Source organism: Tripterygium wilfordii, chromosome 18 (genome assembly GCF_013401445.1).
Source record: "Tripterygium wilfordii isolate XIE 37 chromosome 18, ASM1340144v1, whole genome shotgun sequence".
Lineage (NCBI taxonomy): Eukaryota > Viridiplantae > Streptophyta > Magnoliopsida > Celastrales > Celastraceae > Tripterygium > Tripterygium wilfordii.
The window spans coordinates 8,806,202-8,825,586 of NC_052249.1; the positions used below are offsets into that span (position 1 = coordinate 8,806,202).

Sequence of the window (19,385 nt, forward strand, 5' to 3'; positions counted from 1 at the left end):
GCTAAATCAGAATCCGATCGATCGGACATTTTGGCCGATCGATCGGTTTTTCCCTCCGGGTCCAATTTCTTGCTTATTCCTATCCATTAAGCTGCTTTTCTTCCATTTATGCTCCGGAACCTGAAATGTGCAAATAACACTCTTTAAGCAGCATATAATTCGAATTAACTCTTAAACAATGCAAGATTTCATATAAAAGGATGCACAATTATATGAATATAATTGGCATATCAATAGCTTCTTTGGCCGGTATCCCCAGTGTCAAGATCCTTCTGATTGTCCCATGCCTACGTGTCTCATAGGTTGCTGGTTGCCCACTTTGACTTTTCTTCGATTGTACATTGAGCATCTACAGCGGACAACTTTGATTCATACCCAAGATCTTCTGCAAGACCAAGGTTCCCTAGATGAGCCAACATCTTCATCTTTCATAAATTAACCAAAATCATTCAACCCATCAACCTTCTCAATATCTACTTTCGAGAGGATGCGCCATCTCAATACCCAAGATCTTCTTCAAGACCAAGGTTCCCTAGATGAGCCAACATCTTCATCTTTCATAAATTAACCAAAATCATTCAACCCATCAACCTTCTCAGTATCTACTTTCGAAGAGGATGCGCCATCTCAAGAGTTTCTACGAATACCTAGAGTGCATTAGCAAAGACTTGAATTATATAACAGCAGATCAAAAAAACACAAGTATATAACATAAAAATATATAGAGAAAAGTAGGAAAGAATAACAACATAGAGTTTACCATGGTTCAGACTCAATTGGAGATCCTGAGTCCATTAATAGTCCACTATAATCCTTCAAGATGCTTACAAGATGAGTTTACAAGAGTATTTTATTCTCTCTCCCGCAACTCTTTTTGCTCTCTTTCGCAACTCTTGCAAGAATAACATAAAATCTAATTTTATTTTAAGTTCTACAAACTAAAATTTGCGGCAGATCACGATATCACTCGAGCGGGTGCATCTCGCTCGAGTGATATCATGTTTTGTTGGTAACAAATAATAATGGTTCCTTATAATAATCCTAAAGTGCTATCAACCAGCCCATTTGTTAGAATTACTTATTTAAAAGTAACTTATTTAATATTTTTGAAATTATGTCATTTTGGTAAAAAAAAAATTAAAAAATCAATTCATATGACAGCAACAGCATAAAAATAAAAGAAGAAGACGACAATATGCAGGAGAGAGACATCATGACATGAGGATACACACGATTAAAACATGATTTTGGTCGGGACTCCATCCAATGAAGGTTTTACAACAACACCACCCACCACTAGTTTTGACGGTCAGCGATGAAATGTGCCAAATGGTACAAAGGTGCAGCCCTTGCAGCGTCGAAATGCGCAAGCTCTTCCACCGCTTGATCAACCAGCTTTTGCGCAAAACTCCTCGCATTGTCAAGCCCCATCAGTTTCGGAAAAGTAGCCTTGTCGCTTGTCAAATCCTTCCCTGCAGTCTTCCCCAACTCCTCCGTCGACTGTGTCACATCCAAAATATCGTCCACCACTTGAAACAACAACCCAATACGACTCCCATACTTTTTAAGGCTTTCCACTTCCGACACATTCCCCCCTCCAATTATCGCTCCACAAACAACCGACGCCTCTAATAGCCTCGCGGTCTTGTGCAAATGAATATACTCCAATTCCTCCAAACTCACTTCCTTCCCTTCACATTCAAGATCCCCAAATTGTCCCGCCACGAGCCCGTCCAACCCGATCGCTGAAACCATCTCCACGATGGCTCCAACCACCCGTTCCGAAGGAACATGTATGGTCTCGGACCCTATGTGCTCAAATGCAAGACAGAAGAGCGCGGCACTAGCGAGAATTGCAACTTTTTCGCCGAACAATTTGTGGTTTGTGGGATTCCCTCGCCTGAGATAGTCGTTGTCCATGCAAGGAAGATCATCGATGATCAATGAACAAGTGTGAATCATCTCCATCGCACAGGCGATTGGCATTGCTGAAGCTTCATCTCCACCCACTAATTCACACGAAGCGATACAGAGTATTGGGCGTACACGCTTTCCTCCACCAAGAAGCGAGAACCTCATCGCCTCGCGAATCTTTTTGGGGGATCTTAATGGGACTGCCTCGTCAAGTGCTCTGTTCACTCTTTTGAGCTTCGAGTTCATGTAATCTTTGAGTTTAAACTCGCCTGATTCCCCACACTCCAGCTCCACAGAAGTGAAATTCTTGTTGGGTCTTCCTGGATCTGAACAGGGTGAGTCAATTTGGGCCAAAATGAACTTGAGAGCAACATGTTTGAGAAGGAAAATTAGGACATGGATAAGCATGCTTTTGTAAGTACGGAGGAGGATTTTGAGAACTGAAATTGCGATTTGTGCGAGTTTTTGATGGAGCTTAAATGGTACTATTCCATCAAGAGCCTTGTTGAGTTTTGTCATCATCAAATTGATGTAGTCTCTGAACTGAATTATGCTGAACTCCAACTCTTTAGTGATAATTTCTTGGGCTAGAGAAGGTTGTGGTGGTGGTGACGATGATGAAGAAAATAACTGTAGAGTGTCAGTACAGATAAGTTTCACAGCAACATGAATGAGAAACAAAAATGCACATCTGAGTAGGTATTTGCAAGCAGTGATGAGGGTTCTGAGAAGTGGGAAAGCCATTGAGAGACTAGTGCTTATAGAGAAGTACTAATTAAGGCACTAGAAGCTTGTGTGTCTATTATGACCTTGAAACGGGCCGCCGAGCAGTCCCGCATCACCAAATACATCATCATTTTACAGGGTGGTTCTACCCTCTAAGAAAAAGCTTCGAAATGGAGCTTTTTATGGGAATTTGGTGTTTGACATGAATACCACACCAAAAGATACTACTTTTATTTTTTAAAAATTTTTTTGGCAAGGGGTCCCAATGTCCCAAGCCTTTTTGCATGAGTTTCACGCTAAAACATGTTATTTCTTTTTAAATTTTTTTTTTTGCTATGGGTCCATAACTTTTTATTAAATATATTTAAATATTATATATTTATATTATACATATTATTGATATTAAATATATTTATATTGATATTAATATTAAATAGATTAGTTTATTAAAATAAATATAATAATTAATATTTATATTGAAATGAAATAAATAAAATTAAAAAAAATACAAACAATATATATTTTATACAACTTAACCGCTAACACAGTTAACAGCTCTATCAAGTACCAAACATCTCATACCTTATTTCACAATTTTAAATTCAGCTTTTTTCTCACAACTTAACCGCTAACATTGAAAATCAACACAACCGCTCTCCCAAACACACACTATATATAGAGAATATTATAGCAGAGGATTCTCTTCGAATAATTCAAGATCTCCTTTCACTTTATCATCATCATCAATCAAATATTCAAATCCTTTTCTTAGGGCTGATAATTTAATATTCCCTTGCACTTATGACAATTAAAGTTCGTTAATTCTACAAATGCCAAAGAAATAATCAGATCAAACATTCAGACACTCGTTTAGAAATTAAGAAAAAATCATTTAGCAAGTCCGACTATGATTTCCCCTATTTTAACCCAAAAACTTATTTTAGACGATTTTTATTATAACACCACCCCAACTCATATCCTCTATTTTAATATCATATCAATTTTTTCAGGGGTTTTTATCCATGAGTACAAAACTTAAAAATTATATTCCAACAAGAACAATCTAAAAAAAACTTTAGAAAAAATGACCAAGCCTAACAATTTACGAAAATACCCTCCATCCTTCTTCCTCCTTTCTTCTTCTTCCTCCTTCTTCTTCCTTGCGCCATCACATCAGAAGTTAGTCGTCCGACCATCATTTTCGATGAACGAACTACCAAAATGAAGCTCTAGGTCACCCCGATCAAAGCCCAGTCATCACCAACAGTAGAAAATCACTTGAGTCGTCGAAAAAGCTTCGTGAAATCACGACCACCGTTTGAAAAAGAGCTAGATCCGGTCAATACGGCCAACGCCGGCGACCATCAACACCTCCAATCAACTCCACAGACCAAGACGCATCACCTTTGAGGTCTTATTGCTTTTTCGAACCTTTTTTTATCTGAAATCGGATCTAAATTTGCAGATATTATATCTGTTTCGTATATGATATTACATTTGTTTTGTGTCTGTCAATATTATATATGTTTTGTATCTGTCAATATTCTTCTGAAATCGAATATGAATTTGCAAATATTATATTTGCTTTGGATTTGTTCTGATATGTTATCGGTTTTGGTCATTTTGGAACTTCAAACAGATAACATTTCATTAAGGACAGATAACATTTTAACAAAACATATAACATTTAGCAAGACAGATATCAAATCAATCGAAACATATAACATACACCTGCAGTCTGCAGATCTCGCATTAGAACCAAAAAACCACGAAAATCATCACAGAAATTGTCGAAAACAATGATGTGATGATAGATCGAAGGAAAACAACAAGATCTACAAGTCTCGTGATGTGTATGAGTAGATCTAGTTCGAACACAACAAAAATCTGGATGAAAAATCACTAAAAAATGTCATAGAACTCTCGAATAATCCATACGGGGCGGAGACGAAGCTTCCGGCAGCGAAGACAAAGCTTCCACCAAGATGAATCATATGTAGGAGGCATGTGCCATATTTGAGGATGAAGATAAGAGAATTTTAGACAATAAAACTATATATTTTGACTTTTTATCGTTCTTGAAATATTAGTTCAAACTATATGGACTTTATGGAATAAGACCTTTAAGAGTGTCTTTATTGAAACAAAACTTTTTAATGAGAGATTTATCCATAATTTTCCCATTCTTTTTTAATATTTTTAAGAGAGGAAAGAGTAGAGAAGTTGGAGGAGAGAGAATTTTTAATGATTTGATGGGGAAAGAAATGTTCAATCGAATTTCCAAATATACAATGGAGCTTCTAATATTCGATGTTGGTTCCACTTCTACTATTCGATGCTGGTTCCGTCCCAAGATAAACCCACACTCATTTTATCACAATTTTGATAGCCATTTTCCCGAATATACTGTGGAGCTTGTATCTGATTTTTCTGTCATCTAATAAAAGGCATGGAAGATTATCATGAACTCTTTTTTTGAATGGATAAAGTTCTATTAAAGCACCAACGGTGTGCCACCCCTTAGAACTATTATTAGAAGGCTGGGAGAAAAGACTCAGGAAAATTGGTACAGAGAGAGGAAAATTATTACTGGAGAGCACCATTTAAATAGCTCACTCACTACAGAGCCATTAATAACCCAATGGACATCCCATCAGAATACAAGCAACGTTCCAAACCCTTCTTGTCCAGGGGCGCGCAATTAAGAAGAAGATGGTTTATAGATTCAGACTCTCTTTACAAAGGCAACATCTATTAGCTAGAGAGAGGCCTCCGTTTCTGCAAGTTGTCTAGAGTCAGGATTTTACCCATAAAGCTTCCCCAATCAAAGAAAACAACACACGGTCGGGCATGCTTCACACCGAGGCTATGGCTTAGTTTGGTAAGGCATTTTGAAAATAGCATATATGTTAGTAAAAATGATGGTAGCAGAAATGTTAGAGAATTTTAGTAGCGGAAATGCTGCTCGAATGTTGTGTGGTGTTTGGTTGAACTTTTGTTCGTAACATTTTTGCTGAGTAGCATACATTTTTGATGGAAATTGATCGATTTTGAGTATTTTGAAGAACCGTCAATTAGAAAATGTAGTTAAGACCTTGAAGAATATTGGAAATATTTTGAAATTTTTGGTGAAGCCAATTGATCCAGAATTTCAAGACAAATTTTCCTAAAGTGTGTTTTCGGCAGAACTGCGCTACCTGTGAAGAAGTTGGTCTAGAAGATTCCACAGAATTTTTCTAGAGACCTGTGAGATATCCCTGGAAAGCTAGGACATCAAGTTTCAATTTGAATATTTTTCGAAATTTTTATGAAGGTTGTAACGTTGTCAGAATTAGTGAAAGATGCAGCAGTTCCAAGTTAACTTAGGAATCAGACTTTCCTTCTATTGTTCTTTACTGTTTAGGAAACTTGGGGTTGCCGTGAGATTTCCTTGGGATTCTAGTATTTTTTTAGAGGAAGTTTAGGGTTTTGGAGAAACATATTTAAGTAGAAATTTTGAAAACCAGAACTCATTATCACACACGTTCAAACACTTGAACACTCAGCCGACTTTTCTTGGGTGTTCTCCAACTTTTCTTGTGACTTTCATTCATCATTATATGTAACTAAACGCTTTTGCTAGGGCGTGATGAAGTCTTAATATGATTCTCTAGTTTGTTTATTACTCTTATCTTTGATTGCTCTTTTGATGTTAGATTTCTAATCACTGTGCTATATACTTGTTTGATTGCTTGGATGATTGACCACCAACTAAGTACTCAATTAAGTAATTTGATGCAAACTCAATTAGATACCATACGGGGTTTGGGACCAGCATCTTGTGATTAGGATTTGGGAATGCCAAGTGTAGATACCATACTCCTAAGGTTTACATGACATGTTAATGAATTATTGAACTTAAGGATATCTTGTATGTTCATATTTGAGTTAGATACAATAACCAAATTGCATGTTAAAATAAACGAATTAGCCTAGATACCATAGGTAATTCATCTCTTAATGGATTCGCCAACAATATTGATTAAGTGGATAAATGTGAGGTAAGAAACTGTTAGAGATATGGTACAACGGGAATCAAGTGATGAAAACTTATCTAGTATCAATTAGCAACATTCAAGGAGATTCAGTTTGCTATAGGTTGTGTTGCTAGGGATCATACGGGGTATTTGGTTGCAGCTTTAGCTGCTAAGGTGGGTTTTTTAAACTCGATGGAATGTGCTGTGAATTATTTGCTATTCGTGAAGGGTTACGATTGGCTGCTGAGTGTTCTATGATTCATTTGAAAATTCAGAGTGATTCCAAAGGTGCAGTTGATAAGATATATGCAAAGGAGACATTGTTGAATGAAGTGGGCAATGTTATACATGATATTCGGGTGACAAGTGAAGCTTTCCAGTACATAAAATTTGAGTATTGTCCTAGGTCTGCTAACAAAATAGCACACACTACTGCAAAGTTTGCGTTATCAGGTCCCACATCTCTTTTGTGGAGATCTCCATCTGAGCCACTTTGGCTTGAAGAAGCTGTAATGGCAGATATTCTGTCTATTGATTCTTAATAAATTACAGATTTCTTTTCAAAAAAAAAACATTCAAGGAGATCACAACAACATTAACGAGATCACATTTATCTTGTTCTCATATATAGAATTGTATAATTATAAACAGATTTGGTATTATCTAGCTCATTTATCAAGAATGGATACCTTGGACACCTATATATTTGTACGCACATTATCAATGAAAGTTAAGGCAAATTATTCTTCAACTTCTATTATTTACAAAACAACTTGAGAGGATTATTAAAATGGATTCATTGTTCTAGTATTTTCATAAATTTGCTTTTACAATCAAAATCAACAACTTTGTGTTTTCTTTTCTTCGTTATTGTAATTTCATTGTTTGCTATCTACAATCAATCATCTCTCAATAATTATTTCTTTTGCTAAATTTTGTACGTTAGTTAATCGTATTGTTTATCCAATCCTTGTGGTTCGACCTCGTACTTGCATAACCTATTCTAGTACGGTCTTGTGCACTTGCGAGTATTTTAATTTAGAATTTGTTTTTGCTTATTTTGAGCGATCGAAAATTGCTATCAATACGATTTTTGTTGTTCAAAATAATTAGGTAAATTACAGACAATTCGTTATAAAACAAAAACAATTAATCAATATGTTCTACATTTTAAGGGATTTAGGGACATGTTGAACACAAAAATAAAAATAGAATAAAGGATTGGCTATAAGTCAATTGAGGAGTGCTTACTTCAGTAGGGTGTTGAAAAGGTTTTCTCTATCAATGTTGATAATGCAAGTGCAAATGACAAAGAGTCATTGAAAACTTAACAAAAAGTTTGCTTATTGGGAGGGGAATTTCTTCATATGAGATGCATAACACATATACACATATATATAGATTGTCCATGATGGCTTGAAGAAGCTGGTAAATCAACTGTGGCTAGAATTAGGTGTTCGTAGAAAGTCTTGAGATGGCACAGGTTCTTTATATGTCAAGCGTGAATATATGGAACAGGTTCTTTATGTCAGTCTGACTGGTAGTTTGATGTATCCTATCAAGTTAGGACAAAATCATTTTTATTTAATATTTTCTCTTCATTCAATGATTGTAAATCAAGTGTGAGACTTTTTTTTTGTTTCCCAAGATATCCCCAAGCAAGTTCAGGACTAATCCTCCGAGGCATGATCTAGCGTCAAAGGTGGGGACCTCTCCCGAGAAGGTTTTCTTCTCCATAAGGATTCGAACCCAAGACCTTGCTTAAGGGACTAGAGCTTCTTACCACTCAGGTCAACCTTCGTTGATAAGTGTGAGACTTTTTTAGTGAATATATATGTCTGAGATTATTTAACACCGTATTTATATGCCCATGACAAGGTGAACACACGTTATGTTGGACAATACAAGAAAATATAATGCATCAAGTTATGGTAAAGTCATCTTCATTTATTATTATCTTATCATCGAATTGTAAACCAATTGCGAGACTTTTTGAATGTATATATGCTTAAGTTTATTTAATTCTGTACGTATATATGCAAGGACCCACAATATATTGGGCTAGACTTCTACCAACTTTAACAGGCCTTATTATTGGGCTGACTGACCGACACAAAAATGTGCATGTGTGTACTTACATCAAGTGTAGGGTAATCGACAAGTAATAAAATCCGAGAGTCTGAAATCGAATCCGTAAGAAAACAAATGTAATTTTCGTGGATGAATGTAAACAACTAACTAAAGATCTAAACGCAAAGAGTAACATGAAAAGTGTGGAAAAAGTAAAAGGACTGAAAGTTTGGTAAGCATGTGAACAATTTTGTAACCAAATTAAAGCAAGATTTGATTGAAAGCAATTTATCAAAAACATCTAGCCCCTAATCCTTTCTGATGGATACTCATTTCTCATGCTCAAAGTATAATTGCAAACACACACAACCCATACAATGCATTGTGCGTTACTATTAACTATGCATATGCAAAGGAAATTGGACAAAAAGACTTCGATTCTTACTGCATGGAAGCCATTGGGCCTCATGATCTACGATGAATACAAAGGGGTAAACACATATTCTTATGGATTAATGTACACCCTTGGGCTTGACTTTGCTAGCACCCTAGTTTTACACTCAAATGTCAATTAACCATAACTCTCCCAAGCATATTCCGTGAAGTACACAAATTTTCAACATCAATACACATAATTAATAGCTATGCAATAAAAACTCAATCAATTAAGGAAATCATGCATTGGACATTTAACAATTCCTAAATCAAGCATATTAAATTGAATCCCTAGACTATACAATCCAAAAACACAATAAACATATTATTCTCATGGACTCAAATACACAACTATCACAAAATTGAAAGAGAGAGATCGAAGTTGTTAAGGAGGATATCAAGGAGAATGATATGATCATTGCCTAGCAGAGTATATTATCGATTCCATTACCTTAAATGCATGTATAAATTAGGCAATGTTTACATCTGTATGCTATTGTTTAGGCATGACTTAGTGCTAGAAGTTAGTGTACAGAAGAGTTTCTTCTCCTATATGTATCATCAACAGAGACGTAAATAATATACAATTTTCTCAATATCATACACAATTCTTTTTCTATGTTTTTCACATGGTATCGGAGCTTAGGCTTCAACCCTTCTTGTAAAACATCATCAACTGCAAACCATTATTTCACCTTGCCTCCACACTCATGGCAAAGACCGACAACAATGACCCAGAAAAATCTGAGACAACCAAGATACAAACCAATAGGCACGATGATCCAAGTGATCCTCTCTATCTCCACCACTCGGACCAACCTGATCTTATCCTGGTGACCCAATCGCTGAATCAAGAGAATTATCCTCTTTGGAGCCATGCCATGCTCATGGTCCTTATTGCCAAGAACAAAGACGGTTTCATCGATGGAACCGTGACCAAACCTGCCACAAGATCCACGGCAGAGGTAAAACAATGGACTCGTTGTGATCTTCTTGTCAAAAGGTGGATCCTCAACACAGTAACACCTGCAATCAGACAAAGCGTCATGTACAACGATAGTGCTCTTGCCGTTTGGAATGAACTAAAGGAACTACTCTCTACCACCAACAGTGTGTACCTTTTTCACATTGAGCAGGAGATCCATGATTGCTTGCAAGGCAACATGACCATTGGTGAATACTACACCAAGCTCAAAAGTCTCTGGGACAAACGAGATGCACTTTGTCCTCTACCACCTTGTAGTGGGGATATTGCCAAGACTCTACATCAATACCAACAGACACAACACACCATCAAGTTCCTTATGGGACTCAATGAGGTTTATGCAGCAGCACGTGGTCAAATTCTTCTCATGGATCCACTGCCTCCTACTAACAAAGTGTTCTCTCTTGTCAATCAAGACGAAAAACAACGAGTCATCTCTTCACAAGGTCTGGGTAAAGCACTACAAGTAGCAACTTTTGCCGCTAGAGAAGGGTTCAATCATATGGGGAAAGCTCCTTTGTCCCGACTCTCCACTATTCGTTGCCACCTTACTGGTCACTCCATTGAAAACTGTCAGGCACATTTAAAATGTGACTACTGCGGACACAAAGGTCACACAATAGACATTTGCTGCAAGCTTAAGAGGGCCAAGTCTCACGGTGATAAGAGTAATCATTTGAACACAAACTCTCATTCTCGTTCAAAGGCTCATCATGTAGGTTTTCAACCAGACGAGACTGACAGCACACCATCTTCCTACAACCTCACGGCATATCAATACCATGATCTCCTTGCTCTTATTGATCAAAACAAAGTAGGAAATATGGCTAGTCAAGTGAATGCGGCAACTACAATGAGCAACGTTTCAGGTAACATAGTTTGTGCAAACTTTCTTACCCCATATAAGGAATGAATTTTTGATACAGGTGCTATAGATCACATGGTCTGCTCATCGACTCTTATGACCACCAAGACACCAATTCGCAATCGTCATGTAAACCTGCCCAATCATGCTATGGCTCCCATAACACATATAGGCACCATACGGTTTTCTGATAATCTTGTGCTCTAAAATGTTTTATGTGTTCCATCATTTTGATTAAACTTAATGTCAGTAGCCAAATTAGCCAAAACATCCCTATGTTCTACAATTTTTACTGATGTATCTTGCATTGTTCAGGACCAACGATCGGGGAAGATGATTGGGATGGGAACTGAGCGCAATGGACTTTATTACTTGGACGTTGCTAGGATATCTGGGTGTCATTCCGCCTCAACAATTACACCTTAAACTCATCCCATTTATGGCACCAGCGTTTAGGTCATTTATCTAATAAGAGCCTACGGGCCATATCTTTGTCTACCAAAAATATTCATTTTTGTTCAGTTGATGATTGTGTCATTTGTCCTCTTGCCAAGCAAACTCGTAACTCTTTTCCATTGAGTTCTATTACTACAAAAGTTCCATTTGAATTAATTCATGTTGATATTTGGGGGGATATCATATCCAATCACTCAATGGGGCAAAATACTTTCTTACAATTGTTGATGATTTTTCTCGTTGTACTTAGATTTATCTATTACATAGCAAATCCGATGATCTCTCATTTCCTTCATAAACTATGTTGAAACATAGTTTTCTACTCGAATCGAAGTTATTCGCAGTGATAATGGCCCTAAATTCTCCATGCATAATTTCTACTCTGAAAAAGTGATTATGCATCAAACCACTTGTGTTTCCACCCCACAACAGAATGGGGTAGCCGAACGCAAGCACCACCACCTTCTAAATGTTGCCCGCTCCTTACTTTTTCAAGCCAACCTTCCTAAATCTTTTTGGGGAGATTCCATCTTACCGCTGCTTATCTCATCAATCATACTCCCACTCCCGTTCTTGAAGGCAAAACTCCATACGAAATTCTCTTTCACAAACCACCTTCTTATACACATTTACGTGTGTTTGGTTGTTTGTGTTTTGCCTCCACTCACCATACTCGTCCTAATAAATTCGATGCCCGTTCTATCCGTTGCCTTTTCCTTGGATACCCATATGGTACCAAGGGCTACCGAGTTTACAATCTCAAAACTGGTCAAATATTCATCTCTCGGGACGTTCTTTTTCATGAACAATTATTTCCCTACACTACTTCCGCTGCCACTCTTTCCCCTCCTTCCAATTCCATATTGTTTCCCACTCCAATGGCCTCTATTGACCCATTACCGACAACTGCACCTAGTGCCATGCCCATTCCTTCAGACACCCGCACCTCGGCTACATCAAACAACCCATGCTTCTAGTTATCTTCAACACTACCATGTGGAAGTTTCATTACCCACTCGGGATCCACCGTCATCGCCTCCATCATTGGCTGGACATGCAGGTACTTCTCACCCTTTATCTCATGTTATATCCTATGATAAATTGTCTCCTTCCCACAGGGTCTTTGCCACATCCATCTCAGCCATCAAAACACCCACCACCTTTTCCCAAGCTGTCACCCCCAATGGCGCCATGCTATGGACCAGGAGCTTCAGGCTCTCCAAGAAAATGGTACATGGTCCCTCCAACTATTGCCACCCCACAAGAAACCCGTTGGCTGCAAATGGATTTACAAAATCAAATTCAATCCTGATGGCACTGTTGAATGCTACAAGGCACGGTTGGTTGCCAAAGGTTACAATCAGATTGAAGGTTTTGATTACAAGGAGACTTTTACGCCGGTTGCCAATCTTGTTACTATCCGTCTCCTTCTTGCCGTGGCTGCCACTCAACATTGACATCTTCGTCAGCTTGACGTCAATAACGCGTTTCTCCATGACGACCTTGAGGAAGAAGTATATATGTCCCTACCTCCAAGTTTCGGACGAAAGGGGGAGACTCGTGTATGCAAGTTGCACAAATCTCTGTACGGGCTCAAACAAGCCTCTCGAAATGGTTCATAAAATTGTCCACAGCACTCAAACTTGCTGGTTTTCATCAATCCACGTCGGACTATTCACTTTTCATCCGAACCTGAGGTAGCATATTCACTGCACTCCTTGTTTATGTTGATGATGTCATCCTCGCAGGGAATAGTCTGCAAGACATTGAGGAGGTTACAAATGGTCTCATGAGACAATTTAAGTTGAAGGATCTCGGTGAGTTGAAATATTTCTTGGGTATAGAGATTGCACGTTCTAGCAAGGGGATCACTATTTCACAACGTAAATATGCTCTTGAAATACTAGAGGATGTAGGCTACCTTGCTGCTAGGTCGGTAAACACTCCTATGGAACAAAATTTATCCCTCAACAAGACTGATAGAGAGTGTATCAGTGATCCTTTTTCTTATCGAAGACTTGTTGGAAGGTTGATATACTTGACACTTACTCGCCCAGACTTAGTGTATGTTGTCCATATTCTTAGCCAATACATGGATAAGCCCCGTACTCCAGATCTGGAAGCAGCTTACCGAGTATTACGGTACATGAAGCAAGCCCCAGGACAAGGTATATTATTCTCTGCCACTAGTCCGATACAGCTGAATGCTTTTTGAGATGCGGATTGGGCTAGATGTCGAGACTCACGTCACTCCACCATAGGATATTGCATGTTCCTCAGACAATCACTGATCTCTTGGAAAACTAAGAAACAAAACACAATGTCCCGCTCAAGCACTGAAGCAAAGTATCGCTCCATGGCTTCGGCATGTTGTGAAATAACTTGGTTAAAGTACATCCTACGTGATCTTGGAATTAAGCATCCACAACTAGCTAGGTTGTACTGTGACAATCAAGCAGCATTACATATAGCGTCAAATCCAGTATTTCACGAACGAACGAAACATATAGAGATTGATTGTCATCTTGTAAGAGAAAAAATTCAGGCCTGCTTACTCAAGACATTTCACGTCTCGACCTCGAAGCAACTGACAGACATTTTCACGAAGTATGTAGGTGTCCCACAATTTTCCATCTTACTTAGCAAGTTGGGCATAGTCAACATCTATTCCAACTTGAGGGGGAGTGTTAAGGAGGATATCAAGGAGAATGATATGATCGTTGACTAGCAGAGTATATTATTTATTCAATTACCTTAAATGCATGTATAAATTAGGCAATGTTTACATCTGTATGCTATTGTTTAGGCATGACTTAGTGCTAGAAGTTAGTGTACAGAAGAGTTTCTTCTCCTACATGTATCATCAACAGAGACGTAAATAATATACAATTTTCTCAACATCATACACAATTCTTTTTCTCTGTTTTTCACAGAACTTACGACTCTTTAGACATACCTTGAGCAATCAAAACATGCATCCAACTTTCGGGATTAGAAATTAGAGAAAAGAACAGCTACTCATGATTATTACAATAAACATCCAATATATTGTTATCTAAATTAGAATTGATACAAAATCAAGAGAAAGCACCAAAAGAATAAGAAAAATCTAGAGTGAGAAAAAAAATCTACATTACTCCTACTCCTAAGAGAATGAAGAATGGAATGAGAGGCAACCCTTAGATTAGGTTGTAACCCCTTTATTACATGTCAAAATACCTATTTACCTTTATAGATTAGGATGTCCGGACAGATGGTCTTCATCAAGTTTCCGTTGAAGGCTCTGTTTCATTTTTCAAGAGAGGTGTCTAGACACCTATTGAGGGTGTCTGGATAGAATATGTTCGGACACATAAGGAGGTGTCTTGACACTTCACTGCATAAATGCCTAGAAATTACTCCAACTTGCCCGAATTAGGTCTGATTCTTACAAAATCAAAAGGAAACACTTGTAAGTGTAAAACTAAGCTAAAACACAATAAAATACATTAGTTAAGTGCTATAACACCCTAATTAAAGGATATTGGAACCTCAAAATAGAGATCCAATCACTGACCCATTACATTAAGTGTAGCCTTAGAGGATTAGATACGTCCTTGGATGTACTCTTAAGATTCTAACTCTTTTGATTAAATCTAACTTGTCAGATTTAATCAATTATTTTTAATTCAGTGAATGACACATATCAATCATATACGATTCAAAAGAAATATTTGTCAATGCTTTACACAATCAGAAAACACATTTCTCAAAATAATGAGCTTTTTTTTTTTTTAAGTCCCTACTTTGTTGAGAAAGATGATAATAGATTATCATATGCTCCGAATTGAATTAACCCATTTACAAGTAAAGGAAGTTGCTGAGAATTTACAAGTTCCAGTGGCAGGCATTCTCTATGTCATTGCCAAACACAACCCCTGTATAATAATGCTTCGGCTTCCACATGGAAACATCCATGCATGCTAAGATACGATGGTATTTGTTAATTATCACGAGCTTGACCATAAATACTCGTCTTAAATTATCTCCTTTGTATGAACCATGCATATCTACACAGCTTGTCAAGGTTGTTTGGTGTAGATGCACCGTATTCATACTATATAATATATATATGTAGGATGATGATGATGTTCTTACTGTCCAAGAAAGTAACTAATAAATTATTGTCATCCACTCACATAACTACATTTGGGTATTGGATGTACGTATATGTCATGCAACACAACAGCAGATCGATGCTTATCACAATTAATCTCATTGAATTTTAACAACCTCTCCATCTCACTCCAAGGGTACGTGCCCCCTCATGTATTTATGGCTCCGTCCCTGTCTTCAATTATTCTATCTCTATGGCATTCACATCCTTACGATCAACGGACCCTAATCTCTATCCATTTTAGCTGGAAAATAACCTAATGTTTGTAAGGATTTCACACTTACCAAATAATATCATATCCTACATGCATATATGGTTCTTGAATTTGGCCATCATACTATTCTTGTTCTTTTTTATTTTCCTTTAATTATTTTACTGTCATTTAAATCTTCTCTGGCTTTATTTTTTTCAAAAACATGTCATGGAAATTATTGAACTTCCTCGTGGCCAATTGTTCTATTTTATTATCAACAGATTGATTACACACTTACTTTCCATACCACGAGAAATAAATTAAGTTAATTATTGAGAAATAAAAAGTTTTAGGATTTTTCAAAAAAGGTTTTAGGGTTGGTAGGAAAATCAACTAGTTTAGATTTAGGAAGTTTAGAAAGTCTTTAGTCTACTCCATATTCTTTGTATACAAGAATTATTAATTGATGTCTTATTGATGATGATGACGACAAAGTGAAAGGGAATCTTGAATTTTTTTCAATGAGAATCCCAACGAGACCAAGTTATATTTACTAAACCAACTAGAAATGATTCGAATGGTAATCAGTTGGGTTAGATATATATGTGTGTTTAATGTTCAATTATAACCACAAACATATTTCTCTACGGTATTTAAAAAAAAAGTTATATTTACTAAACCGGATGTTAACAAATGACATATAGTCCAAAAAAATTTTCGAGGGCATTGCCCCCTAATCCCCAGTATCCTTCCTCATTCCAAATCCTAGTTATGTCATTGCCGGTACAAAAACAATGAACTGTGCCAATTCACGAGCAATTGGTGTATTTTTTAAATTTGAATTGTAAAATACTTATTTACATTCTCAACTACTCATGTATTGTCACAAACCACGAGTGAATTAACATCATCCCATTAGTTCTGGACTTCTGGTGCAGCACATCAGTGATTGACGTGGTGCGTCAAAGCAGTTGAATAATTTCTCATATATCTTCTCTATATATAACACACAAAGACACTAGTTTCAAGTGCCTTAAGTATTACTTCTCTATAAGCACTTGTTTCTCAATGGCTTTTTCACTTCCCATAGCTATCATCACTGCTTACAAATACCTATACGGATGTGCATTCTTGTACTTCTCTATAAGCACTGGTTTATCAATGGCTTTTTCACTTCTCAGAACCCTCATCACTGCTTACAAATACCTACTCGGATGTGTATTTCTGTACTTCTCTATGAGCACTGGTTTCTCCATGGCTTTTTCACTTCTTAGAACCCTAATCACTGCTTACTTATACCTACTCAGATGTGCATTTTTGTTTCACATTCATGTTGCTCTGAAATTTCTCAGTATTGAAACTGTACAATTAGTTTCTTCACCATTATCACCATCACAACCTTCTCTCGCCGAAGAAATTATCACTAAAGAGTTGGAATTCAGCGTAATTCAGTTCGGAGAGAGCATCAATTTGAAGATCAGAAGAGTCAACATGGCACTTGATGGAGTAGTACCGTTTAAGCTCCATCAAAAACTCGCACAAATCACATTTTCACTCCTCAGAATCCTCCTCCGTACTTGCGAAAACATGCTTGTCCATGTCCTAATTTTCCTTCTCAAGCATGTCGCTCTCAAGATCATTTTGGCTCAAAATGACTCACCCTGTTCAGATCCAATAAAACCCAACATGAATTTCACTTCTATGGAGCTGGAGTGTAATGGATCAGGCGAGTTTAAACTAAAAGAGTACATGAATTCGAAGCTCAAAAGAGTGAACAGAGCACTTGATGAAGCAGTCCCACTAAAAACACCCAAAAAGATTTGCGAGGCGATGAGGTACTCACTGCTTGGCGGAGGAAAGCGGATACGGCCAATACTTTGTATCGCTTCGTGTGAATTAGTAGGTGGAGATGAAGCTTCAGCAATGCCAATCGCGTGTGCGATGGAGATTATTCACACTTGTTCATTGATTATCGATGATCTTCCATGTATGGACAACGACGATCTTAGGAGAGGGAATCTCACAAACCACAAATTGTTCGGCGAAGAAGTTGCAATTCTCGCTAGTACCGCACTCTTCTGTCTAGCGTTTGAGCACGTAGTATCCAAGACCAAAAATGTTCCACCGGACCGGGTGGTTCGAGTGATCATGGAGATAGGTTCAGCAATCGGGACAGACGGGCTCGTTGCGGGGCAATTTGGGGATCTTGAGTGTGAAGGGAAGGAATTAAGTTTGGAGGAATTAGAATACATTCATGTACACAAGACCGCGAGGTTATTAGAGGCGTCTATTGTTTGTGGAGCGATAATTGCAGGGGGGAATGTGTCGGAAGTGGAAAGACTTAAAAAGTATGCGAGTCGTATTGGGTTGTTGTTTCAAGTGGTGGACGATATTTTGGATGTGACACAGTCAACGGAGGTGTTGGGAAAGACTGCAGGCAAGGATTTGGCCAGCGACAAGGCTACTTTTCCTAAACTGATGGGGCTTGACAATGCGAGGAATCTTGCGCAAAAGCTGGTTGATCAAGCGGTGGAAGAGCTTTCGCATTTCGATGCTGCAAGGGCTGCACCTTTGTACCATTTAGCACATTTCATCGCTGACCGTCAAAACTAGTGGTGGGTGGTGGTGTTGTAAAATCTTATGGGAGACGGTTTTCTCATCCTCCAATATTCGTTTTCTCACCCCCAATCGTCCCTCAATCTTTGAATTTCAATATAGGATCGACTATCGAGTACCAAACAAAATCATGATTTAATCGTGTGTATCCTCATGTCATGGCGAGGTTATAATATTCTAATTCATATGTATAATAGTTTATCAAAAAATAAAATAAATAAATAAAAGTGAGGTTATAATATTTTATGCGTTGCTGTCATATTAATTAATTTTTTATTTTTTACCAAAATGACATAATTTTACAAATTTTAATCCAGATAGTTACTTTTGAATAAGTTAGGTATTGATATGATATTTGCATTGGGAGAAAATGAAGTCTTTGTTTCATTCAATATGTCTTTAATTATACGTTAGCAATTGTGATTAGCTCTTAATTCTAACAAATTGGCTAGTCGATAGCACTTTAGGATTATTAAAGACGGAGAGTCTTGAGTTTAACTTTCACCTCCAATTTTTATTTTTTTTGGTTTTGAGTTCCATAACTTGAAAGCTCTCTAAGGAACCATTATTACTTGTTACCAACAAAACATGATATGGTTTCTAACAACTAACATGATGTGGTGCTGAGTTGATGCAAGATTTTGTCCAGAGACAAACCACTGGAGCGGCGTAGGATTCCATAGTCTCGGCCAGTCGAACTTGGGAGGGTGACATCTCGAGCGGGATGCACAAGCTCGAGTGATATCATCATCTGCCGCAAATTTTAGTTGTAGAACATAACATCAAATTAGATTTTATGTTATTCTTGCAAGAGTTGCGAAAGAGAGTAAAAAGAGTTGCGGGAGAGAGAATGAAAATACTCTTGTAAACTTATCTTGTAAGCATCTCGAAAGATCGTAGTGGACTATGAATGGACGTAGGATCTCGAATTGAGTTTGAATCAGGGTGAACTC

The 19,385-nt window shown here is 37.5% G+C and overlaps 2 protein-coding genes across 2 annotated transcripts; one reads left to right on the forward strand and one right to left on the reverse strand.

Moving 5' to 3' along the window:
- Positions 1-1,164: 1,164 nt before the first annotated feature.
- On the reverse strand, positions 1,165-4,647 carry LOC119983433 (geranylgeranyl pyrophosphate synthase 7, chloroplastic-like). Its single transcript, XM_038827116.1, has 3 exons — positions 4,579-4,647; positions 3,747-3,869; positions 1,165-2,685 (listed from the first exon to the last, which is right to left on the reverse strand). The coding sequence occupies exons 1-3, from the start codon at positions 4,645-4,647 to the stop codon at positions 1,297-1,299; spliced, it is 1,581 nt and encodes a 526-aa protein (XP_038683044.1). The 3' UTR covers positions 1,165-1,296.
- Positions 4,648-16,884: 12,237 nt separating this feature from the next.
- On the forward strand, positions 16,885-18,429 carry LOC119983977 (geranylgeranyl pyrophosphate synthase 7, chloroplastic-like). Its single transcript, XM_038827718.1, has one exon. It carries the CDS (start codon positions 16,885-16,887, stop codon positions 18,427-18,429), a length of 1,545 nt encoding a protein of 514 aa, XP_038683646.1.
- The last annotated feature ends 956 nt before the right edge of the window (positions 18,430-19,385 follow it).

Coding starts and splice junctions, on each gene's coding strand:
- LOC119983433 (XM_038827116.1), bottom strand. CDS start 4,647: ATGCCTCCTACATATGATTCATCTTGGTGGAAGCTTTGTCTTCGCTGC. Junction 3,870..4,578: donor GGAAGCTTCGTCTCCGCCCC/GTATGGATTATT, acceptor GGGGTGACCTAG/AGCTTCATTTTGGTAGTTCG. Junction 2,686..3,746: donor GAAGGATGGAGGGTATTTTC/GTAAATTGTTAG, acceptor TGCCTTAATTAG/TACTTCTCTATAAGCACTAG.
- LOC119983977 (XM_038827718.1), top strand. CDS start 16,885: ATGGCTTTTTCACTTCCCATAGCTATCATCACTGCTTACAAATACCTA.